General features: G+C 59.3%; 1 protein-coding gene and 1 long non-coding RNA gene across 31 annotated transcripts in view; one reads left to right on the top strand and one right to left on the bottom strand.

Moving 5' to 3' along the window:
• Positions 1–8,046: 8,046 nt before the first annotated feature.
• LOC309859660 lies at positions 8,047–8,857 on the top strand. Its single transcript, XR_014308786.1, has 2 exons — positions 8,047–8,213; positions 8,425–8,857. It is a non-coding gene; the product is annotated as an uncharacterized lncRNA (long non-coding RNA).
• A 9,102-nt stretch (positions 8,858–17,959) lies between these two features.
• The window catches only part of PLEC (plectin), a 64,042-nt gene continuing 56,667 nt past the window's right edge, over positions 17,960–25,334 (bottom strand). For all 30 annotated transcript variants that reach the window (XM_082718991.1, XM_082718983.1, XM_082718963.1 and 27 more), the window contains one exon: positions 17,960–25,241. In XM_082718991.1, coding sequence (XP_082575117.1) covers positions 19,023–25,241 — 6,219 coding nt within the window. In that variant the 3' untranslated portion in view covers positions 17,960–19,022. The remainder of the gene's footprint in view (positions 25,242–25,334) is intronic.

The raw sequence follows: 25,334 nt of genomic DNA, 5'->3' as shown, positions 1-25,334 counted from the left end.
GCTGGTATGTATTGAACCGTGTCTCCAAAAAAGATGTTGAAACCCTCACCCAGGACCTGGGAATCTGACCTTACTTGGTGCTAAGGTTCTGGCAGGTGACGTGATGGAGGGACGGTGAGGTCATCAGGGCGGCCTCACCTGGGGGGACCCGTGTTCTCCACAGAGCCGGGAGAATGCGGCACACGAAGGCAGAGGCACCAGGGACAGAGCGGGGCTGAAGCGCTCCAGCCACGGGCCACAGACCACCGGAGGCACAGCGGCCCCGCGCCCGCAGCTGGGGCCGGGGGAGGACGGGGCGGAGGGGCTCCGAGGCAGCGCCCGGCCGGGAGGGCGCAGGCTCAGGCCTGTAAACGGCTCAGGGCGGCTGGCTTCCTGCCCATGGGGGAGGCTGCCGTGACATCACGTGGCCTGAAGGTGGGGCCGGAGCATGGGAGAGTGACCCGGCTTGCTCTGCAGGGAAAGGGGCTGAGGGCGGACGGAGCCTGGGGCAGGAGGACGTAGGCAGAAGCCGGGCGAAGGCGGCGGGCTGGGTGGACGGCCGGCTGCTGCCCTGCGGTGACTGGTGGTGGGAGCCCGACCCCAGCTGCTCTCGGGGGGATCGTGCCCCAGGGCTGGCTCGAGGTTCTAGAAGCTGCTGAGTGGCTGGGCAGCCCCCGAGTCCCTTGCTGGGGGCGTCGGGCATGCAGCGGCTGTCCACACATGGCAGCAGGTGGAGGCGACGGTGCCGGGGACCCCCCTGGGCAGGAGAGGCCACAACTCAACCAATGTGATAAGAGGGCATCGTGGTGGCTTGGGCTCAAGATCCTTCCCGGCCGCCGGAGGACCTTACAGGATGTCCCCAGAAAGGGGAGCCCGCGGCTGAGCCCGGCTGAGTGGGAGGCGCGGCAGACGGAGCAGAGCACGACTCCCTTTACACCCCGGCGCGTGGTCAGAGTGAGCACAAACGGACAGCACACGAGCCGCCGCCCCGACGGCCCGCTGCCCTCCACCTCTGAGAGCCTGCGTGGCCTTCCTCTCGCCTGGATGAAGAGCAGAGTCTCGCCAGGCCATCCCGCCCCCACCCGCCCTCCCCCTCGCGGCTCCCCCACGCCTCTCCCCGCCCCCACACTCTCAGGGCCTTTGCACCGCTGCTCCTCCTGGTCGGTGTGTCTCCATCCACGGGACTGGCCGGTGTCTAAACAGAGCACGCACGGTATCCCCGGGTCCCGCAGCCAGGACACCCTCGAGTCGCGGATCAGCGTGGTGGGCTGCGCACCGCCGACCAGGGTGTCCCGTGGCCCTTCTGGGACACAGGGCGGCAGTGTCACCTGCCCGGGCACTGACTGCGTCCCCCGGAAACGCACACTGCTCGTGGTCTCTTCTGGATGGCCGCCGAAAGGGACGGACTCCCAGGCCTCTACAGCCGAGGCCACCATGGCTGCCGGAGGTGCTGAGGAAAGTCCCCCTGACCACCGCCCCCCTTGCCCTCCAAAGCCAAGGGACCACCTTCCCAGCGCTCCCCCTGAGAGTGTGTCCACTCGGGAGGGACGGGCATGATGGCCAGCTTCTGTGGCAACTGGCCCAGGAGAGGGAGTTTGGGCGACACCACCAGCGCCCTGAGGGCACAGCCGCGGTCTCACAGACGACGCCATGTGGCACACGACCCGGTGCACACACGCCGGGGTGGACGGACCCGTGAGCTACACACGGACACTGGGGGAAACACGGGGGAGGCGACCGGGGCCTTGAGGCCAGCACCACGCGTCTGCGGCCACGGCTGGAGGAGCTAGGCAGGCTCTTCGAGGCAGGGAGAGGCAGTTCGAGCAACGGGGACGCAGGGGCCACCCCGGGGACCAGGCCACTCCGCTGCGGGCGGAGGTAGAGACGTCCTGGCGGGTGCGACAAACAAACCTCCCTGGGCGTCCGGCGGAGCGGTGGAACAGGACGGGGGGCTGGTAGGGACCCAGGAGCGCCACCCTGGCAGGAGTCCCAGACAAGAGAGACGGCCACCCGCGTCAGGAGAGGAGTGCGTGGCTGAGGGGGCCGGTGCCGGACTCCGGACGCCAGATAATGGGGTGCTGTCCTCACGCACGGCGGGGGGAGGCAGCCAAGAGCCGGTCCGCCCCGGGGACGGGAAGGAGGAAGGAGCCAACAGACGGGGCGGGCGTCCGCCGCGGGAGCAGAGGACAGAGCGAGCGGCCGGGGCGCGGACAGGAGGGCCCGGGGGTGGCGGGCGGCCGCCGGGGAGCCGAGATGGGGATGGGAAGGGAGGAGAGGGAACCGGAGAGCAGGGGCAGCGACGCAGGCGCACCAGAGTCTCCTTAGAATCGGGGCTGACGAGGTTCCTGCGGGACGCGGGGTGGGGGTGGGGGTGCCCTGGAAGCGGAGAGGAGAAGGCGCGGCAGGAGGGCAGGAAGCAGCCCCTGGCGGTGGCCCCGGGAGCCTGAGGCTGCGCTGACCTCTCCACTTAGGGGAGATCTGGGGCTGGATTTGCAAAGCCAGCAGGATCCCGCGTGTCCGCGTCCGTCCGCAGGCGCCGACCGCACTGGTTTTAACATTCGTTTGTGTCTTTGCTCCTTCCTTTTCGAGAGGGTGAGCGTGCGAGCGCCGGGCCGCGGGGAGAAGCGGAGGCGGACTCCTCGGGGAGCGCGGGGCCCGCCGAGGGCTCGATCCCACCACCCCGATCGCGACCTGAGCTGCAACCAAGAGTGGGACGCTCAGGCGACTGCGTCACCAGGCGTCCTGCGAGGGTCCACTGGAAACCAAAAGCCAGGGGCGCCTGGACGGCTCAGTCCGGCGAGCACCTGCCTTCGGCTCAGGTCCTGAGCAGGGTCCTGGGATCGAGTCTCACGTCGGCCTCCCTGCTCCGCAGCCCTGCTTCCTCTCTCCCTCTGCCGCCGCTCCCCCTGCTTATGCTGCGCTCTGTCAAGTGAATAAATGAGATCTTTAAAAAAGACAAAAAACAAAGCAAAAACCCGAAAACCTCATGAACCAAAGAAAGCAGTCCTGACTCCCGGCCCGGCGGTGTTGCGGACGGGCGCCCTGAAGGGTGAGAGCAGCCCCGAGCTCGGAGCCCCCAGCAGCCCCTCAGAATCGGTCCCGAGATGCAGGGCCAGGTACCGCTGCCCAGGACACACGCCCCAGAGAAGCGGGTGGTTCAGAGAGACGCGTTGAAGTGCCAGCGATGCGGCCGGCGGATGGGTTCTCCAGACGCCCTAGACCCACCAGGTGCCCAAGTCCCACAGACCAGGCACACCTACGCTTTGAGCTCAGAGGGAACATTTCTGCCCGAGCATCAGCCCAGGAAGAAATCGTGGAACTTCCAGCACAGTCCGTAACGAAAGACCCAAATAAGATTTCTGCAAAAACTCAAGTCATCTCAATACCTAGATACGGTGTCCACGTTCCTGGAGGTATAGAATATGTTCAAACTGGAAAACAGTTTGAACGGACGCTTTCAGCCGGTCAATGAAATGGTGATTCGAGCATCTCCTACCGCGAAATCTCCAGGCCCACGTACCTCTAGAAGTACGTTCCACCAAACTTGCAAAAAGAATTTTTTTGTGAACTCATGGCGGGGGTTCCCACGAAACCAGATAAAATAGGAAAAGGGAAGATCTAGCAAACTTGTTTTATGTGGCTAGAACAACTGTCGATTCCAAAACCAGAAAAGGACAACGCAGGGCCAAGGGGCGCTGAGCTGCACCGTGTCAGGACACACATGCAAACACGTTACCTAGTGAAACGCCACAACGTTTGAGAGAAGAGTCCGGGAGTGTCGGCCATGCAAGGTGGTCCGACGGGCCGAGCAGCGCACGTCACTCACATGGTTGACAGACGGTAGGGAACAAAGAGAGACACGGATCCACGCAGGAGAGCAGCTGATCGACTCCAGTACCTATCCGTGATTATAAAAACAAGCAAATCCCAGAAAAACTCTTAGCAAATTAGCTCTAAAACATGACCTTTCTTTAAAGTAGGTCTGCACCCAGCACAGAGCCCAGCACGGGGCTTGAACTCACGACCCCGAGACCCAGCCTTGAGCTGAGATCCAGAGTCAGACGCTCCCCTGACTGAGCCTCCTGGGCACCCCTAAATCCTGACTTCTTTGTCTGCCCTTTTGCTTGTTTTTTGTTTTTTGTTTTTTTAATATTTTATTTATTTATTTGACAGACAGAGATCACAAGCAGGCAGAGAGGCAGGCAGAGAGAGAGGAGGAAGCAGGCTCCCCGCGGAGCAGAGAGCCCGATGCTGGGCTCGACCCCAGGACCTGGGGATGATGACCCAGCCGAAGGCAGAAGCTTTAACCCACGAGCCCCCAGGCGCCCCTGGCCCTTTGGCTTGTCACTGAGAGCCGGCAGGAGCCGCTCTGCCTTGTGCACAAGCTACGCAGTCGCCGTCGGGGCCTCAAGCCTCCGGGGAACGGAAAGCAGGAAGGCCAAGTAACCGCGAGGAAAGAGAAGGAAACTGTTCTGTCGGCAGGAGACACCACCGTCCACTGGGGGAAAAAAAGCAACAAACTCTTCGAAGCAAGTATTTCTCTAATACTTGGGAAGAGATGCGTCGCCTTGCGGAGCTCAGGGACGTGAACCCTGGGCCCAGGTGGAGGAAAGGCCAGTGTGCGGGCGTAGGACCTGGCCGCTGCGGGGAAAGCAGGCCGCCCTGGTGTCCAGGCCCCAGAACTCAGGCCCCCAGAGACTGGACGCCCTCCTGCCCTTCAGCCAGCAGCGCATGCCGGCTCGGGGGATGGGGGGGGCGCCAGGAAGCCCTGGGAACTCCGCGTCCGGAGCTCCGGCTGAGGACGGCGTCGGCCTGCCCCGGCTCCACCTTGGGTCCACACCCGCGTCCCAGCAACTCGAGCCCATGTTCAGGCTGCGGAGGGTGGGCCTGGCATGGGGGCAGCGCCAGGGCAGCGGTTTCTATCACTCCAAGTGGACTCTGGGCTCGGCTCCTCTCACAGTGTGTCTGCCCCACGCCGGGTCTGTGGCTTTCGTTTGCATCTTGTTCTGGGTGGGGGCGCGTCCGGATCCAGGGTCCTGCTTCCTTGACCATATTGGAAAGGATTGCTGGTTTAGGCACCATAAGGGTATTGTGATTATTATCTTGCAAAAGAGCCCTCGTCTTCGTGGTGATGAGGGGTGTGGGGAACAGGAACAGGATGGTCTAGAGACCACAACGTGGGCCATGGGCTCCTCGCTGTTGAGGGGCTGGTATGGGTAAGTGGGAGTGGCTCCTTGTATTCCAACTCTCCGCTGTCGAAATGTTTTCAAAGATTTTTAAAATTTACTTTTGAGAGAGAGCGCCTCACCGGCAGGGGGAGGGGCGGCGCAGAAGGAGAAGCAGATTCCCGGCTGATCAGGGATCCCCCCCCCCCGCCCCGTATGGGACTGGATCCCAGGACTGGATCCCAGGACTGGATCCCAGGACTCTGGGATCATGACCTGAGCCAAAGGCAGATGCTTCACCCACTGAGCCTCCCAGGCGCCCCAGAGAATTTTTCTAAAAATAAAACTAACTGGGGGCCCCTGGTTGGCTCAGCGGGTGGAATGTGTGACTCTCGATCACAGGGCTGTGAGTTCGAGCCCCATGTTGGGTGTAGAGATTACTTAAAAATAAAATCTTAAAAAAAAAAAAAAAGACCAAAAAACAACGAACTGGTTTCTTACCCATCTGATGCCCGTGAGCTGTGTGTGCCTGCGGACATGCCCTCAGGTGTGTTCTGGATCGACTGCGGAACCTTGAGACCCTCTGGACACGCAGAGCCTGCTCTCCTTCTCTTGACTTGGTCGGGAACTCCTCAGCCTCCCCCGGACCTTCCGTCTCTTTACCTTGAACCACTTTGTAACTTGAGAGGATTTACCAGGCGCCGGCCCAACCTGCCGGAGCCACCCAGGTGCCCCAATACAGGGTTTTTTACTATATCCCAACGTTCACCAACCATCACGGCCATCGAATTTTGCAACATTTCATCATTCTTAAGAGCAACCCCACACTTTCTAACAGTGATTCTCCAGCTCCTAGAAACCTCTCATTCCTTTTGTGTCTCTAGAGACTTGCCGGCCCCTCGCGTTTTCCTGCCCACGGACTTGTGCGGTGTGTGGTTCGCGTCGGGATTCTTCCACAAACGTGATGTTTCGAAGGTTCATCCGTGTGGTAGCAGGTGTCAGTGCCTCCTTCTTTTTACGGCTGAATCACGTCCCATCACGTGGACGCCTCACATTTTCTTTACCCTTCGTCATGGGTGGTAATTTGGGTTGTTTGTACTTCGTAGCTATCGTGAATGATGCAGCTATGAACGTTAGTATGTAAGTTTTCCTTAAAATTTGCTCCTTGATCTCTAGGAGTGGAACCGTGGGGTCATCCCGTCAGACTGTTCTCCCAAGGAGCCGCACCCCTCCACGTTCCCACCGGCAGTGCACAAAGATTCCAATTTCCCCACATCCTCTCCAACTCTTGCTATTCTCCGTTTGTTTGTTTTTAAATTAGGGCCATCCTTTTAAAGATAAAGTGGTATCCCATTGTGGTTTTGATTTGCATTTCCCTAGTGACTAGTGGCATCAAGCGTCTTTTCATGTGTTTCTTGGACATTTGGAGATCTCCTGTGGAAAAGTATCCGCTCAAATCCTTTGACTATTGGAAAGTTTTTCTTTCTACTGTTGAGTTTAAGTGTTCTTTACGGATTCTAAATATGAGGCCCTTATCAGATAGGTGATCTCCAAATATTTTCTCCCATTATGTGGGCTGTCTTCTTGCTTTTTAGTGTGACCTTGCACTCCTGGGGTAAATCCCTACTGGTACTGTGTATAACCCTTTTTCATACACTAGTGGATTCAATTAGCTAGTGTTTTGGCGAGACTTTTTGCACCCATGTTCATAAGAGATACAAGTCTGTAGTTTTCTTGTCTTTGGTTTCATTATGATGCTCATACTGGCCTCCCAGAATGAGTCAGGAAGTCTAACCCTTCTGGAAAAGTTTATGACAAATTGGTATTGATTCTTCTTTAAACTTTTGGTAGAATTCAGCAGTGAAGCCATCTGTCTGGGCTTTTTTCGAGGGAAGATTTTAGATTGCTCTCTCTCTCTCTCTACTTGTTGTGGGTCTGCTCAAATCTTCTATTTCTTCTTGAGTTAGTTTAATATCCTCCTAAGAATTGCTTCATTTCATCTAGGTCATCTAACTTTTGGCATATAGTTGTTCGTAGTATTCAAACCATCTGATATAAAAAAAAATAGTCATTTTTATTTCTGTGAGGTCAGTAGTAATGTCTCCTTTTGCATACATGATTTTAGTGATTTCAGTCTTCTCTTTCTCTCTTGGCCGGTTTAGCTAAAGGTTTTTTGATTTTATTTATCTTTTTAAAGCAACTTTCGGTTTCATTGGCTTTTCCTCCTATGTCTCCCTGTTTCTGCCCTCATCTTCATTATTCCCGTCCTTCTGATTGTTCTGGGTTTCGGTTTAGTCTAGCCCCCCCCCCTTTTTTAAAGATTTTATTTATTTATTTGACACAAAGAGAGATCACAAGTGGGCAGAGAGGCAGGCAGAGGGAGAGGAGGAAACAGCCTCCTCGCTGAGCAGAGAGCCTGATGCGGGGCTCGATCCCAGGATCCTGAGATCATGACCTGAGCCAAAGGCAGAGGCTTAACGCACTGAGCCCCCCAGCCGTCCCACTCTTCTAGTTTCTTAAGGTGAAGGATTAGGTTATTAATTTGAGACATTTGTTCTTTTCGGTACAGATGTTTACTTTATTTTTCTTTGAAAGATTTTATTTATTTATTTGAAGGAGACAGAGACAGTGAGAGGGAGAACACAAGCAGAGGGAGTAGGAGAGGGAGAAGCAGGCTTCCCGCTGAGCAGGGAGCCTGATGTCTTGGTCTTGGGGTCACGAGTTCAAGCCCCAGGTTGGGCGTAGAGATTACATAAATGAATAAAACTTTTTAAAATTTTTTAAAAATTAAAAATTTGAAAAATAAAATAAGTTTCCAATTGTGTTAAAATGTGTAAAACACAAAATTTACCATCTTAACCATCTTAACATGGTACAGTTCCGTGACATCAAATACACTCCGTGTAGTTTACAGCCATTGCACTATTCATTTCCCAAACTTTCTTGTCGTTCCACAGTGAAATTCTGGACCCATTAAATGATACTCACCATGTCCTGCCCCACCCGCGGCCTCTGGCAGCACTGATCTCCATTCTGTCTCTGTGTATTAGACTACTCTCTGCAGTTCCGGTGAGTGGACTCATACGGGATCTCTCTTCTTGTGTCTGGATTGCTTTGCATTCCATAATGACTTTAAGGTTCATTCAAATTGTTGTGTGTATCAGAATTCCATTCTTTTTAAAGGCTGAATGAGTCTCCCGTTTGTACATGGGTACATGTCAATGGATACTTGGGTTGTTTCCCATTTCCTTTTTGTAAATTTATTCTCGCTCCTAATAAGTGAATTGGCTGAGACTCTGCTCCACTGGCTTCATTGCGGGATCCAGGCTGAGGAAATGACCACAATCTAGAACATTCCTGGTCTTCCTCGCTGCGAGAAAGAACTCTGGCAATTAAAGGCTCTCGTGGGAAGATGCCACTTCCTCTTACCTCTCATTGGCCTACACTTGTCACGTGGTCTCACCAGGGGGCCAGCAGCCAGCCAGCCATGCAGCAGCAGAAGAGGGGGCACAGCTGGCCAGCACTCACTTTGCTGAAAACCATCGTACTTGTCGCATTTTCCATCATTTTAATTATTTGGTTTTGTAGTTTTTATTTCCTCTAAATAATGAGTGACATTATTTGGTATTGGTGATTGTTTTCTGCATAAATGATCTGGCATCATGTTATGGAATTTTGCTATGATTTCCACAAAATAAAAAATATCCACCTTATCCCAGGTGTACAGGTGTTTGTATCCTAGACCTTGCCTCGTCCAAACCCAAACCTAGGACCGGCACAGTGCACAGACGTCTCCAAGGGTGACATTTCTGACATCGAAAACTTGTGAGTTTTTGCTACCTCAACTTTGAGAACATAGGGATCTCTCGAGCTCTTCCCAGCTTAGTGCAGGGGCCGTATCACAGCCAATGAGGCTTATCTGAGGGGTGATTATTGCTAATCGAAAACTTTTCTCAGTTTTTCCCCAGCAATATTTATATAGGAATCTTTTATATTTACAACCCCCCAAATCAATAAAATAACTTTACCAAAATAATATATGGAGGGGGCGCCTGGGTGACTTAGTTAAGCATCTAACTGGCTCAGGTGATGATCTCAAGGTCCTGGGATGGAGCAGCATGTTGGGTCTCTCCTCAGTGGACCGTCTGCTTCTCCCTCTGCCTCTGCCCTCCCTCCCACCACTCGTGCTCTCTCTCTCTCAAATAAATAAATACAATCTTTAAAAAAATAATGTGTCTGGAGCGCCTGGGTGGCTCCGTGGGTTAAAGCCTCTGCCTTCGACTCAGGTCAGGATCTCAGGGTCCTGGGATCGAGCCCCGCATCTCGATCAGCGGGGAGTCTGCTTCCCCGTCTCTCTGCCTGCCTCTCTGCCTGCTTGTGATCTCTCTCTGTCCAATAAATAAATAAATAATCTCGAAAAAAGAAATAATAATGTGTGGGGAAAACCGAGAGTCACAGCTCAGGAGCGATGGGTAAGTGGCCGCCATCCCAGGAGGACATTCTGCAGGGCCCTGGGGTACGCAGAAGAGTGTTCACGCTCGGGGCAGGGCTGGGGCCGACAGAGGGCGCGCGCCTGCCGTGGGCTCGTGCACAGCCGTGCTCATCCCTGCGTTTGGGAAGGGAAGTGTTTTGCACTTCACCTTCAATGATATGTAAGTGTTACTCACACAAAGATGTTTTACTGGTTTTTCGTTCTACTGTAATTTTTCCCACTTAAATTGGACTCGCAGCCGCTGTGGCTGTGGGCACTGGCTTCCAGGCTCAGATTGTTGACATTAAACGGAAGAGACCTGCGTGGGAGCCAAGGGTACCCGCGAAGCTCCTAAATGACATTTTTTATATTTAATACAGCATAGATTCCAGAACATAGACGGTTAATTTTTTCCCAGACTTTTAAGAAATCTCTCACGCCCGGCCGCGGTACTGATGGGCACCGTGTGTCTTCGGGTGTCAGATCTGCGGGGTCCCCGTCGTCCCGCATCGCCCGGTGGCTTCCACGCCTGAACACGCGGGAACAAAACCAAAACCCACCATCTTCTGAGAGTCCCGTGTCGTGCCGCGCTGAGAAGCACGGGTCTGAGATGACGTCGGGCCAGAAAGGCGCTTGGATTCCGGACCACTTCTCTGCGGCCTCAAGAGCTGACGGGCACTGAGTGTCCCCCACGGAGCCTCCGGGGTCGTCCCAGCCGCGGGGGGGCCGGGATTGTCTCCGGACGGGCGCGCGGCTGCCATCTGCTGGAACCTGTCAGAATACAGGCGTTTCGCCACCTCAGCCGCCGCAAACCCTACCTAAAACATACCGTGAGCAAAATAAATCGAGAGTCGTCTAACAGAGGAAGGACGTCCGTGAGGTGATGCTCGTGCAGCCACTGTCCTCCCGGCCTGGCCGGGGCCAGTCGCAGAGACAGACGAGGGACTCGGACAGGAGAGGACCGGGTGGAGGGACGTCTCCCAACGCCGAGTCTTCTCAACCCAGAAGTCAAGGTCACGACACGGGCAAGTTCGGTCCATTGCCCCCGTCCTCAGAGGCGGGCAGGGGAGGTGGGTGCGGGATGGAGGTGGACAAGGCCAGTGGCGCAGGGTGCAGAGGGGAAGGCCCGCGCTCCACCTTCCCACAGCCCAGACCCACCAGAGACGCGCCTCGCTTCTGCGCGCTCCCCCCAGTGACACGGCTCTTGTCCCCTCTCCCCTTGGGGGGGTGGAGTCCAGCCGACCATCAGCACACCGTGCCCCTCTGTGTAGGCTCCTCCTCCGACACCGTCACGCCCCTTTGTGCCCCTCTGGGGACCCTCCTGGCTGGGTGGGTGGGGGTTGCTCCCCAGAACGGGAGGCAGTGAACCAGGCTGGGTTTTGTCAAGACGGTGCGCTTCGGACCTTTGCTCCGGGGCAGACAAGCTGCCCCCCCCCCCCCCCCCCCCGGGCCGCCCGCCCATGTGTTACCGAGAAGCCCAGTTTGCATAGGAAAGCAGGAGCGCCACGCCCGACTCTTTTCTTTCCTTCCGAGTGAGAAATTCTCCAGTTGCTGGATGTTTAGCTTGTTTCCAATTTTTAAAAAAATTGTTTCCTTTTCCTTTTTTTGTTATTGTGGTAAAATATACACAACGTCCTCCTGACCCTTTGTGAACGTGGAGGTCTGTGGCGTCCCGTCGCGGGGAGAGCACCCCCATCCCTCTCCAGGGCTCTTCTGGTCCTGGCCGGCCTACGTGGTACCTGTTGGACACCGGCTCCAAGTCGTCACCTCTTTGGCCCCTGCGATCAGCCTTCCGCTTCCTGCCCCTGTAGTGCTGGCTGCGGACCTAGTGGAGTCACGCGCTGTCCGTGCCTCATCTCCCCGAGCACAGCGTCTTCAGGGTTTGCCCATGTTTACACAAGGCAGAATGTTCTTCCCGGCGAACAGCGTTCCCCTGTGGTCTTCCCGCCACCCCCCCCCATTCACCCGTCCAGGGACCTGGTATCCCTCCCGCCCCTCGGCTCCTGCGAACATCGCCGCTAGGACCGCAGCGTGCAGATGCCGTTTCCGGTCTCTGGGGTCCCTTCCCGCGAGTGGAATTGCTGGGTCGTCTGGGATCACGTGACTGACAGCTCGAGGAAGGGCCCTGCTGTTCCCCGGGGGGTGACCTTTTGCTCCCAGCAGCAGGGCCCGAGGGGGTCACCTATAAGGGGTTACATATAAGACGACATGATCTGCAAACAGAGACAAGTTTACTTCTTCCTTTCCGAAGGGGACGCCCTTTATTTCTTTTTCTTGTCCAGTTGCTCTGGCTGGAATTTCTCATACTACAGGAAAGAGAAGTGGTATGAGCAGATGTCCCTGTTCTATTCCGATCTTAGAGGAAAAAGCTTTCCGTGTCTCGCCAGTGACTATGAGGCTTGTTATGGATTTTTCAACTGTGGTTTTTATTATGTCGAGATAGTTTGCTTCTGCTCCCAGTTCACTGAGGGTTTGTATCACGAAGGAGCGCTGAACTTTTGGCTGATGCTTTCCTCTGAATCGGTTGGGATGGCCGTGTGGGGGTCTCCTTACTGCGCGACTGCCTTTCATCCCACCCTGCGGAACCCCTTGGAGCATCTCTTTCAGGGCAAGCCTAATGGTCATGAGCTCCCTCCACACTTGTGCACGTGGGACTGTCTTAATTTCTCCCTCACTCTTGAAGGACAGTTTTGGTGGAAATAGGATTCTTAGTTGACACTTTTTTTTTCTTTTTAGCACTTGGGCTATAGAAGCCAGGTGCCTTCTGGCCTCCACATTTTCTGATGAGAAAGAAATCCACCCATCGTCTGACTGAGGACCCTTGGATGCTACGAGCAGCTTCTCTTCTGCTGCTTTCAAAATTCTTTCTATTTTGTTTTGAAGGTTTGATCACACTGTCTCAGTGTAGGTCTCTTTGAGTTCACCTTAACTTGGAGGTCACTGAGCCTCTTGGATGTTTATATTTATGTTTGTATTTTATATATATATCTCATATATATACAGGAAATATATATATTATGTTTATATTTATATTTATGGCTTTCATCAAATCTGGGAAATTTAAGCCTTAACTTCTCCAGCTGCGCTCCGTCTCTTTCTCTCGCTCTTCTCCTTCTGGGACCCCCTGATGCACATGTTGGGGATGTCACAAGTCCCTCGGGCTCTGTTCACTTCAATCTTTTTTTTTCTTCAGTTCTTTAGAGTTGATCATTTCTATTGTCCGGTCGTCTGTTTGCCAGTCCTTTGTTCTGCTGCTCGGATCTGCCTTTAAGTCTCCTTCATTCTGCTTCTGTACTGAACGGACGACCGTCTTCATCTCCGATCTTGCACTTTCTGGCTCCGCGCTTTCTTTTCAGTGTCTCTGTAGGTTTTCCATCTCTTTGTTGGTCTCGCCATTTTAGTCACACATCATCTCCTGGACATTCTCCACGTCTTCCTTAAGTCTTTGAGCATCCTTCAGACAATTGTTTTAAAGTCTTTGTTCAGCAGACCTGCTGGGTCTTTCTCAGGAACAGTTTCTGTTGAGCTTTTTTTCTATTGAATGGGCGTGATTTCCTATTTCTTGGTGCGCCCTGTGATTTTTCTGAAGACTAGATATTTGAATCTAATAATGTGGTAACTCTGGAAATCAGACTCTCCTCCTTCCCCAGGGTTTTCTGTGTTATTGTTATTATTATTATTATCTGTCTCTGTGCTAAGGATTAGTGTGAGGGGTAAACAGAAGGTCTGATTTGGTCTTTTCTTAGCCTGTGTGACAGCATGGTCATTTATTTTCTTTCTTTCTTTCTTTCTTTCTTTCTTTCTTTCTTTCTAGATTTTATTATTTATTTGAGAAAGAGAGAGACCACGAGTGAGGGCAGAGGCAGAGGAGAAACAGACTCCCCACTGAGCATGGAGCCCAATGCAGGACTGGATCCCAGAACTCTGGGTTCATGACCCGAGCCAGAGGCAGACGCCCAACAGACTAAGCCATCCAGGTGACCTGCATGGTCACTTTCTAATTTTTCTTTTATATGTGGTTGTTTTTGAATATCTTAGTCTGTAATGTTTGGGTCCCAAAGGGGAGAAAAGAGGAAAATAAAGTTGGAGGAGAGGGTGCCAGCCCTTTATTTTATTCTTTTTTTTTAATTTATTTTTTTATTTTTTTAAAGATTTTTATTTATTTATTTGTCAGAGAGAGAGAGAGAGCGAACGAGAGAGAGCGTGAGCGCACTGGCAGACGGAGGCAGAGGGAGAAGCAGGCTCCTCGCTGAGCAAGGAGCCCGATGTGGGACTCGATCCCAGGACGCTGGGATCATAACCTGAGCCGAAGGCAGCCGCTTAACCAACTGAGCCACCCAGGCGTCCCCCTTTATTTTATTCTTAAGAGTCATTTATTTGTGTTAGAGGGGTGGGGAGAGGGACTGGGGGAAAGAGGGAATCTCAAGCAGACTCTCTGCTGAGCATGGAGCCGGATGCAGGAGGCGACCTCACAACCCCGAGTTCACCACCCAAGCCAAGGCCAAGAGTCAGATGCTGGACTGATCGAGCCACCAGGGGCCCTTAAAATACCCTGGAAGTCACTTCAGCCAGAGGGCCTCGCATCCGTCTGGGAGGCGTAGAACTAGCCCGCCCCCCAGCCACATGGGCTCCTGTGTGCTCTGACGGGGCGCTTGGGGGTCCGCACGCAGGTCTCCATACTCGGAGCCAGGGCCCTCTGTGCGCCTGGATCCCGCAAGCAGTGCACGATGCGCCAGGAGCACCTGCGCCGCAGCCCGCCACTAGCCCGGTGAGGGATGGGAAGTTGCTGCTGCGCCAAGAGCTTGTGCGGAGGGGCATGAACCACATCGAACCCCCTGAGTCTTTCCTGGCAAGTTACAAACCTTCCACAGACTCCAGGTCTCCATGAGTAGTTCGATCCGACGGAGGCCACAGCACAGGCGTGTTTTAGCGGAGGGATTCCTGGTGCCTCGCACACCGCCATCCTCCAACGCGGGATCCTCTTGCATTAGGTACCGATTTTAAAATACATATAATAAGTTGGTTCCCCCAGGATCCTCTGAAGACAAGCATCTCGTTTCTTTTTTAACTCGTAGATTGAAGCAGCTGTTTTCTTCACTGATGCTCGGTTTGTCCCGTCTTCCAATTTCCAACATTGTAAAGTCTCACGTTCTGAGAGCAGACCAGAGACCCTTTTTGGCAGATCACAGAAGTCCGGTCCTTTCTGGGCACTGGCTTTGGGGAAGCTGCTGCCGTTTTGGGCATGGGGTGTCCAGTGCGGCCCACAACTCTGCCTGTGTGGGGGATGCTCTCTCGTTTCGTGTTGGCTCTTTGGGAACAGATGCCCCCGACATCCTGCTGAGACAGGAGCTGAGATGCCCCTGGGGCCTGGAGCCCGGAGGAGAGGCTGGGTGGAGGTCAGGCCTCCTCCAGCGCACTCCTGGGCTCTGTCCCGGGCAGCCACAGTTAGTGGCAGGAGCTGAGGGAAAGCTGGAGGCTTACCCCTCCCGCCCCCCACATCCAGGGCTCGTAGGGCCGCCAGCTGCAGGACGGGGACGGGGACAGGGGGAAGCTATGGCAGGGGCTGAATCCAGGGCTCAGCTGGAATTAGCAGAGGCCCTGTAAGCAGCGACAGCTCGTGTGTGCTGAGCCGGGGCGAGGAGCCTGGGAACGGTGCTGTCTCTGGACCCTGGAGGGCAAACAGGACGGGGAGAGTGTTCAGGAGATAGGACACCTGGGTCCTGCCTGCCTACGAACCAGTGGGACATGCTACGCGCCGCCAAGCACCCCCCACGCGTGCTGGCACTGCCCCTGAGAACCTCGCCCGACGGGCCTGTGCTTGGTGGGCCTACGAAGCCCCCGCGCACTGATACTCTGATACTCTCCGATCCCCCGTGCCAGGCCCTCTGCCTTCCATGGACAAGGCCCCCACAGGTGCTTGACCCCAGGACTCAGGGGCTCCGCTTCTTGGTCCCTGAACCACGACACCCACGTGTCCCAGGCACTCTGGTCGCTGTCCCTAGCAGTGAAGAATTACCAGCTTCCAGAGCCCTGACAGCAGTATGGTCAGACCTGTGGTCCCCCAAGCTGGGAGGAAGCACATGCTGGGGGCTACTGGGCTGTGGTGCCCGTTCCAGCGGCTGTGGCTGACCAGGGCCCACGGCACGGTCGAAGTGGTCTGGCGGGCCTGATCCACAAGAGTTGGCGCAGGCAGCCCCCCATTATGGCGTTGCGAGACCTGGGTGTCTGGCAAGGGGGTGGCTGACAGTAGTGGCTCTCGCACTTGGGCGCGCGGTCACAGGCGGGGCTAGGACAGGCCTGGAATTTCTGTTTCGGTGGGTCGAGGGTGGGGCCGAGGACGCGTGGCTTCCCTCCCCTGCCGCCCGGAGGCCCTGGGACCATGCCCGTGTGCTCAGAACTCACGCTGCGAGGAACACTAGCTTATCACAGAGAATCGGGACTTATGGTAAACGTGGTCGACATCCGCTGCCCCAGTGGAAAATGTGATCGCTTGACCGGCTTCCCTACCTGAGCCAGTTCTCGGACCCAGAACCCATGAATCGGAAGACCTCCTCGGTCTCCCCAAGACACTCTGGTGGAGGCAGCAGGACTCCGAGGCCTTTGGTCACGCTGCCCCAGCCACCACGCTGGGCAGGCGGGCCCGAGGGAGCTGGAGCCGCCAGGTCGGAATCGGGGCTGGTGGACCCCAGGGGCCGCCGCGCACCAGCACAGGCCCCGCCAGAGGGGGGACCTCGGGGGTCGGAAAGGAAGGGAGTCCGGGTCTGGTCGCACTCACACAGGCTCCCCCTCACTCCTCCCAGTGTGGCACAGAAAGCTTTGCCAAGCCAAGCGTCACAAAGCACTTCCCAGAGGCCATGTTCACCTGTTGTAGGAAACAGCCTCACCCCTGCTCGTCTCTGCCGTGCGAGCCTGGACGCGGTGTGTGATTTATTACACCGGGGCGTGGGGAGGAGTGTCTGAGGCTCCCACCGGTCTTACCTGCTACAGGAAGTCTGTGTTCTGTAGCCCGAGGAGCCACTGAGGGTCCCGCCTGTGGGAGGCCACAGGGCTTGAGACAAGAACCAAGCAGGCCCTGACTTGTGCCTCCTTTAAAGTCCGAATAACCTAACAAAAGGTTTAGGACGGGAAAAGTTGAGCAGCACAGAGAAAGGGTCTGTGCTGTGTGCTCGCCTATGTGACTTCCCACACGCTTGCTAAACAACGGAGGACATCTCGGCGGGGGTCAATAGTTCGGTGCCGGTCCTTGCTGCCCTCGTACGGCCCATAAATTACTTTCAGGTTTGCTGTATCAGCACAGAACAACTGTACTAGCATCAGCCGTTTGGTGTTACGAGGTCTGCTTACAGCTAAAGGTGAAACTTATTATGGGAACTCGTGGTTGTTTCACCAGACACAGGTGTACTGCTCCTCCTGTCACTATATTTATGACCTTAGCGCTTTGAATCAAATCCCACTGCTGGCCCCTCCTCAGTGCTCCTCCTGCCCCATCTCTTTGTGTCTTAAGTTCCTTTCACCATCTTACCCTCACGTCCCTGGTGGATTTGTCGCACCGGCCGCGACTCCCGCCCGTGGTCAAGTGTGTCTGTCCCAGCTGTATGTTCCCGGACCGCGGCGGGTCTGCCCGTGGCTCTGTGGATACACTCGAGCCTCTGTGAGCAGGACGCCCGGCTCTCACTGAGAGAGCAGAGCCTGACAAGGACCCGGTCACCAGGATTCAGACCCCCTGGGACTCTGTCTGCTGTCCCTGCTCCGGGCAAAACAGGCAGATGAGTTCTGGTCATGGCCTCGGGGCCAGAGGCTGGGTGCAACCATGCTCAGCCCTGCTTACCCTGCCCCTGGAGGCTTTTCAGGAAACAATCGGGGAAGCTGGGCTCTGGCGGGCGTGAGAGGCACTGTGCGGCCTTGGAGGGAGAGGCCAGCTGCTAAGGCTCACCACCGTGCCTGCCTCTGGAACGCCACCCTTCACAAACAGGCACACTACTCCCGCCCGACGATGGGCCACAGGGGCACAGCCAACGGCAGGGGACAGGAGAGCATGGAGCCCCGGCCTCAGTGGTGCCAGGCGTGAGCGGAGCCCCGAGGGCCCGGCAGAACGACGTGTGGCTGGCCGGACCAGTGACAGGGGCCGAGGCTGTCCCGGAGCAGACCTCCGCGGGGTGGGCCTCCGCCTCGCTGCTGCTCAGTCAGCTTTCTCTGCCCTGAGACATGCGGCCACAGGCCAGTGTCTTCTCCGAGGCCCTGCTGCTCCGCCCCTGGCCGAGCACTGAGCCTGAGGCAGCGGCCCCGACCAGACCCCCACGCACACCCGACCCCAGAACAAAAACGCAAGACAGGACCCACCGGAAGGTTGGAATTGCTTTTATTGGGGTGGGCAGTGCAAGCTCACCCGTGGTCAGGTTAGTTCTCTGCCCTCACGGAGGCGGCCAGAACCCCGCTGCTTCACGCGCTGCCGCATGGGTTAGTGGGACATGCAAAGCTTCGTCAGAGGGTTGAGGCGGGGCGGGGAGCGGGGTGGAAGCCACCAAGGTGGCCCTGGGCCTGGCAGCAGTCTCCCCGGAGACAGGCAGGAAGCCCCCGGGGCGGGGCCACAGGGGGGCAGAGCCCACAGGAGCCCCATCATACCCAGGCTGGCCCCGGGCTGGCGCGCCCGAGAGCTGGGCCGTGGGGAGTCTCCCCGGAGGGTCTCCCTCCCACCCCAGATCTGGGGCCCCGGGGCCGGGGTGGGGGAAGGACACTGAAGGCACTTACTGGGGGCTGAGGCCTGGGGTCTCGGGACAGTGTCAGTGGGGGTGGAGGGGCAGGGTCCACAGCTTGCCAGGGGCCAGCTGGCTCTGCACACCGGACCCTGCTCTTCCCGTGGTGAAGGGGCTTCTCCGGGCAGGCTCGAAGAGACGGCTGACCCAGGACCGCCCGCCCGCCCCGGCAGGGCCCGCTGAGCACGGAGGTCAGTCCCGGAAACAGGAGAGAAAGCTGGTGGTGAGGGCTCTGCCGGTGAGGGGGGCCGCCCCCCGCCTCCCCGAGCCGCTAGGACCGGTGTCTGGTGTCAGCGAGCCCGGCGAGCAGGGCCAGCAGAACCGGGCCCTGACGACACCCTCCCTGGAGGCCCAGAAGGGCTGGGCTGGGGGTCTGGCTCGGGACCCTCCAAGGCACCTGGCTGGGGCGAGTGGCAGGCAGACAGGAGCAGGAGGCCTGCGGGATGAGGGGGTCCGAGGGGCCCAGCTGGCCCCTCCCCCAGACACAGGCTGTCTGAACAGGAAACAGATACTAACGTATTAGTCTCGTTGGTTCTTTTTGGTTAAAGTTGAGGCACCGCTTGGGAGGAAGACACCTTTAGACACGCAAGACCCAGCACCTGGGCGGGGAACCTGGCCACATGCAGAGCGGGGGGGCGGGGCGCGAGCAGCCGGTCAGGCCGCTGCAGACTCGGGGCCCCCCAGGGAGGGTGCGGGCCCGGAGGCGTAGCGGCGGCCGTAGCCTGAGGAAGAGTAGGAGGATGAAGAGAAGGTCATGGAGAAGCCGGAGCCGGTGGCGTCGAAGCTGCCTCGGCGGGAGCCGGCCCGGGAGCCGGTGCGTGAGCCGGAGCGCGAGCCGGCCGTGGAGCCCGAGCCACTGATGCTGTACGGGCTGTAGTAGCCCTTGCTGGACTGGGCGGCGGCCTCCAGCAGCCGCAGCCCCGTGCCCTCCTCCACCATGCTGCGGTCCAGTGCGTCCTTGTACGAGATCTTCAGCTTGGTCTTGGGGCAGGTGAGGTACTTGGAGTAGGCGCCAACGTCACGCAGCTTCTGGGCGGTGCGGGCGTCCACCATGCCGCGCTGCAGGGCCTCGTCCAGGGGCACGCGGCCTGGGGCGTCGGGCTCGATCAGGCCGCCGGTCAGGTACTGCACCTCCAGGAACCGCTGGCCCGCCTCATAGTACAGCCAGCCCTTCTTCAGGGCCTGCGCGGCTGACATCTTGGTCTTGGTACGCGGGTCCTCGAAGCCGCAGAAGGCCTTCTGCGCCAGGTTGATGCGGTCCACCATGATCTTGTCCACCAGGCCCTTGTTGACGGCGTCTGTGACGGGGAAGCGCTCGCCGGTGCTGGGGTCGAGGATGCCGCCCGTGCAGGCCTGAGCCTCCAGCAGCCGCTGCCCCGTGATGTTGTCCACAAGGCCGCGGTGCATGGCCTCCGTGATGGACACCTTCTCCAGCGTCTCCGTGTCCAGGATGCCGGCCACGGGGCCCGTCTCCTCCGTGGGGTCCGACCAGGAGGTCACCTGGGTCCTGGAGGGGGCAGGGCTGATGGGGTAGGAGGACGACGACCCCACGGAGGAAGAGCGGGAGCGGAAGCCGCCGGCGTTGCCCGAGAGCATGTCTGCGAACTCCGTGATGGAGAGCGTGCCGGCACGGTACTGGTCCAGCGCCGAGCGGTCGATCAGGTTCCTGGCGATGGCTTCATCGATGTCATACTGGCGGCCGGAGCGGCGGTCGGTGAGCATGGACTTGACCGCGCCGTCCGAGGAGGAGATGGTGACCTCCTCCCACTCGCACTCCTGCTCGGACAACTCCAGGTACGTCTGGTGGTCGATGAGCCCCTTGCGGTAGGCCTCGTACACGGACATCTCCTTGCCCGTCTCCGGGTCCACGATGACCACACGGCGCTTGCGCACGGAGGACTTGGAGGACGTCTTCCGCTCCCTCTTCTTCTCCTTCAGCGGCAGCAGGCGCAGCCCCGTGCCGGGGTCCTCCACGCAGCGCTCCATGAGCTGCAGGTACGTCAGGTTCTCCTCCGTGTTGGGGTCGAAGAAGCCCTTGGTGTCGTCACTCGGGTCCGTCAGGATCTCGTTCATCTCCTCGTCGAAGAGGCCGCGCTGGTAGGCCACGTCCACGGGCAGCCGGTGGCTCTCCTCGGGGTCGATGATGCCGCCCGTGGCGATCTGCGCCTCCAGTAGGCGGATGCCGTGGTCCTTCAGGATCAGACCCTTCTTCATGGCCTGGAACAGAGAGATGAGCTTCCCAGAGTAGGGGTCCTTGTAGCCGGTGACCGCGCGCTCGGCCGACAGCAGCTTGTCCTTGAACTCGGGGCCCACAATGCCCATGCGCACGGCCTCCTCCACGGTCAGCTTGAGCCCCTTGATGGGGTCGATGACGTAGCCGGTGGCCGCCTGCGCCTCCAGGAGCTCGAAGGCCGTGCCGGGCCGGATGACGCCCTTCTTCATGGCCTGATACACCGACAGCCGCTCCTTGGTGGCGTCCACGAGGACGCCGGCGATGCAGCTGGTGCCCTCGAGGAACTTCTGCAGGTTCCTGCTGACCTCCTCCACGGATGCCAGCCCTTCCTGCAGCCGCAGCGCGGTCGCCTCGTCCATGACCTGCGAGCGCACCAGCTCCTCCACCGTGATCTGCTTGCGCAGGCCGCGGAAGGTCAGCTTGCGGGCGTCCGACAGGGGCAGGAGCAGCTGGCCGCTGGTCTCGTGGCGGCAACAGCGGCGCAGCAGCTGCGTGTAGCTGAGCCGCTCGTCCGTGGACGGGTCCAGGTAGCTGCGCACTTCACTGGGCTCCGACAGCTGCTCGTACGTGTCCCTGTTGAGGTAGCCCCGCTGGTAGGCCACCTCCAGGGGCAGATGGAAGCCCAGGCGCGGGTCCACGATGCCGCCCGTGGCCAGCTGGGCGTCCAGCAGCCGCAGGGCCTCCTCCGCGGGGATCAGCTCCTTCTTCATGGCCTGGAAGAGCGAGATGGTCTGCTCCGTGTAGGGGTCGCGGTAGCCGGTCACGGCCCGCTCCGCCGACAGCAGCCGGTCGTGCAGCTCGGGGCCCACCAGGCCCTTGCGCACGGCTTCATCTACGGTGAGCCGCTCGCCCTTCACGGGCTCCAGGAGGAAGCCTGTGGCCGCCTGTGCCTCCAGCAGGAGACGGGCCACCTCAGCACTCAGTAGCCCCTTCTTGAGCGCCTGGTAGACGGACAGCGTCTGCCTGGAGCCCGGCAGGTAGATGCCGGCCACGCAGCCCGTGCCGTACAGGTAGCGGGAGGCCGACTCCTCTTCCAGCACCTGGCGCAGGCTCTTGGTGCCGGCCCGGAGGAGCCCGTAGGTCTCGTGGGAGATGATGCGGGCCTCGTGGAGGTCCTCGGCCGTGAGGCGGCGACGGACGTAGTCGTAGGAAGCCAGGTTCTGCTGGCGGATGATCTCTGTCTTCTCGATGATCTCGATGATGATGACGATCATCCGCTCCTTGGTCACCCGGCCGGCCTGGAAGTCCGCCAGCAGCCGTGTGCGCTGCTCCTCCGGGATCAGGTCCGACTGCATCACCTCCCACAGCGACATCGTGGAGCTGCCACGGCCGCCGCCACCAGGGATGTCGATCTGCGTCTCCTCGAACGCCCGGCGCGTCTCCTCCTCCGTGTACACCTGCGTGGTCTCCACCACCTCCGTCCCCTCGGCGCCTCTAAGCGGCAGCAGGCGCAGCCCCGTCTCGGGGTCCTCTACACAGCGCTCCAGGAGCTGCAGGTACGTGAGGTTCTCGTGCGTGTTGGGGTCGAAGAAGCCCTTGGTGTCGTCACTCGGGTCGGCCAGGACACGGTTCATGTCCTCGTCGAAGTAGCCGCGCCGGTAGGCCACGTCCACGGGCAGCCGGTGGCTGTGCACGGGGTCGATGATGCCGCCCGTGGCGATCTGCGCCTCCAGCAGGCGGATGCCGTGGTCCCTGAGGACTAGGCCCTTCTTCATGGCCTGGAAGAGGGAGATGGTGTTGCCCGAGTAGGGATCCTTGTAGCCAGTGACGGCCTTTTCGGCTGACAGCAGCTTTTCGTGCAGCTCGGGGCCCACGACGCCTGCCTTCACAGCCTCATGGACGTACAGGCGCTGGTTCCGCACAGGGTCCACCAGGAAGCCAGTGGCCGCCTGTGCCTCGAGCAGAAGAGTGGCCGTGCTGGGCCGGAGCAGACCTCGCCGCATGGCCTCGTAGATGGTCACCTTCTCCTTGGAGCTCTCCAGGTAGATGCCGGCCAGGCACCCGCTGCCCTGCAGCAGTGTCCGCACAGAGTTCAACTCCGACAGGTCCTTCACTGAGGTCCTGCCATCCTTGAGCTGCTCAAACTGGGTGCTGCTGAGGACCCCGGAGGCCACGAGCTCGCTGGCCGGCACCGGGGCACGCAGGCCGCTGAAGGACAGCCTCTCTCGTCGCACAGTCTCCACCTCCTCCACGATGGTGATGAGGATCTTGATGACTTTCTCCACGGTGACCGTGCCTGTCCGGAACTGGCGCACCAGTTCCTGTCTCTGCTCTGCCGTGAAGTACTCAGAGCTTAGCAGCTCCCACACAGTCACTGTCCTGCCCTTGAAGCTGCCCACAGGCACCTCCACAGGAGTCTTCTGGAAGGTCTCCTGGGCCTGCAGCTCGGAGCAGAGCCCCTCGCGCCGGGCCTGGGCGGCCTTCTCCGAGACCGGCAGCAGGCTCAGCCCCGTGAGCTGGTCGGGCCGGCACTGCTGCTGGAGCTGCCCATAGGTGACGGGCTCCTGCGAGGTAGGATCGCGGTAGGTTCTGGCTTCTTCCCCGGGTGCTGACAGGGTTCGGCGGGTCTCTTCATCCAGGTAGCCTCGGGCACAGGCCACGTCCACGGGCACGCGGTGGCTCTTGTTCGGGTCCACGATGCCGCCAGTGGCCAACTGGGCATCGAGCAGGCGCAGGCCCTGCTCCCGGGGGATGAGGCCCTTCTTTAGGGCCTGGAACAGGGAGACGCTCTGCCCCGAATAGGGGTCCTTGTAGCCGGTGACAGCCTTCTCGGCGGACAGTAGCTTCTCGTGCAGCTCGGGCCCCACCAGGCCGGCACGCACCGCCTCGTCCACAGTGAGCCGGGCGCTCGTGGCAGGGTCAATGATGTGGCCAGTGCCAGCCTGGGCCTCCAGGAGAGCCACAGCCGCCTCTGGAGGCAGGAGGTCTTTCTTCAGGGCCTCATAGATGCTCACCTTCTGGCCCGCCTCCTCCAGCCACACCCCTGCAATGACGTTGGCACCTCGCAGGGCCCGCCGCACGGAGTCCACGTCTGCCACCTCCCGCACGGATCGCTCGCCCCGCTGTAGCTGGCAGAGGAGATCACGGTCGATGACCCCGCTCTCCAGCAGCTCTGCGGCGGGCACCAGGGCACGCAGGCCCTCGAAGCAGAGCTGGCCCTTCTGCTCGTGCTCCTCCACCACCGTGATGACCATCTTGATGATCTTCTCCACCGTGACCTTGCCCGTGCGGAACTGCCGCAGGAGGTCCCGCCGCTGCTCTGCTGTGAAGTACTCGGAGTTGATGAGCTCCCAGATGGTCACCGTCCTGCCCTGGAACCTACCAAAAGGAGCAGACACGGTGGCCTTCTCGAACACGTCCCGGGCCTCGGAGTCTGTGTAGACCAGCTCGCCACCCCTGGCAGCCTGATCCGTGAGCGGCAGGAGGCGCAGCCCCGTGTTGGGGTCCTCCACGCAGCGCTCCAGGAGCTGCAGGTACGTGAGGTTCTCGTGCGTGTTGGGGTCAAAGAAGCCCTTGGTGTCGTCGCTCGGGTCGGCCAGGACGCGGTTCATGTCCTCGTCGAAGTAGCCGCGCCGGTAGGCCACGTCCACGGGCAGCCGGTGGCTGTGCACGGGGTCGATGATGCCGCCCGTGGCGATCTGCGCCTCTAGCAGGCGGAGACCATGGTCGCGGACGATCAGGTCCTTCTGCATGGCCTGGAAGAGGGAGATCTGCTCCCCCGTGTACGGGTCGGTGTAGCCGGTGACGGCGCGCTCTGCCGACAGCAGCTGGTGGTGCAGCTCTGGGCCTACCACGCCCTCCTTCACGGCCTCCTGGACAGTCAAGCGCCGGTTGTGCACCGGGTCCAGGAGGAAGCCTGAGGCGGCCTGGGCCTCGAGCAGGATGAGTGCCGTGCCTGGGCTCAGCAGCTGCCTCTGGAGGGCCGCGTAGATGCTCAGCTTCTCATCGGTGGGCTTCAGCAGCAGCCCCGCCACGCCACTGCGGCCCTGCAGGTAGCGGCGCACGTCCTCCCGCTGGGCGAGCTCGGCCACCGTCGTGCGGCCCTGGGCCAGCCGCTGTAGCTCCTCCGAGCTCAGGACTCCCACCTCCTGCAGCCGCTGGGCCGGCACCTTCCGCCGCAGGCCGTCAAACGCAAACTCGGGCTCCGCCTCCGCAGCCGGGCCATCGGGCGCGTCCCGGCCGTTGGGCAGGGCTTTGGCGGTCACGGCCTGCGCGGCGGCGATCTCCTCGGACTGCGCCTGCGCGGCGCGGTGCTCCTCCTCCAGGCGCTGCAGCCGCTCCCGCAGCCGCCGGTTCTCCTCCGCCAGCAGCTCCTCCTGCTGCCGCCGCTGCTCCTGCAGCCGCTGGAGCTCCTCCTGCTGCCGCCGCGCGCCCTCCTCGGCCTCGCGCTGCCGCTGCCGGGCCTCCTCCATGCTGGCCAACAGCTGCTGCTTCTCCTGCTCCATCTGCTGCCGCTGCCGCTGCTGCTCCTCACGCAGCTTCTGCGCCTTGGCCACCTCGTCCTGGAAGAGCCGCTCCAGCTTGGCCTTCTCCTCCTCGACGAAGCGCTCGCGCTGCAGCAGGCGGTCCTTCTCGGACAGGAAGCTCTCCTGCAGGGCCCGCGTCTCCTGCAGCAGCTGCTCCTGCTGCACCACCTGCATCTGGGAAGGAGGGGAGGGGACAGTCAGGGACGCCGGGGCCCGCCTGAGAGCAGCCCCCCTGCCCCGGGGCCCACCCACTTGCGCGTGGACGGC

Source organism: Mustela nivalis (genome assembly GCF_964662115.1).
Source record: "Mustela nivalis genome assembly, chromosome: 2".
NCBI lineage: Eukaryota > Metazoa > Chordata > Mammalia > Carnivora > Mustelidae > Mustela > Mustela nivalis.
This window is presented reverse-complemented; position numbering and strand designations above follow the sequence as displayed.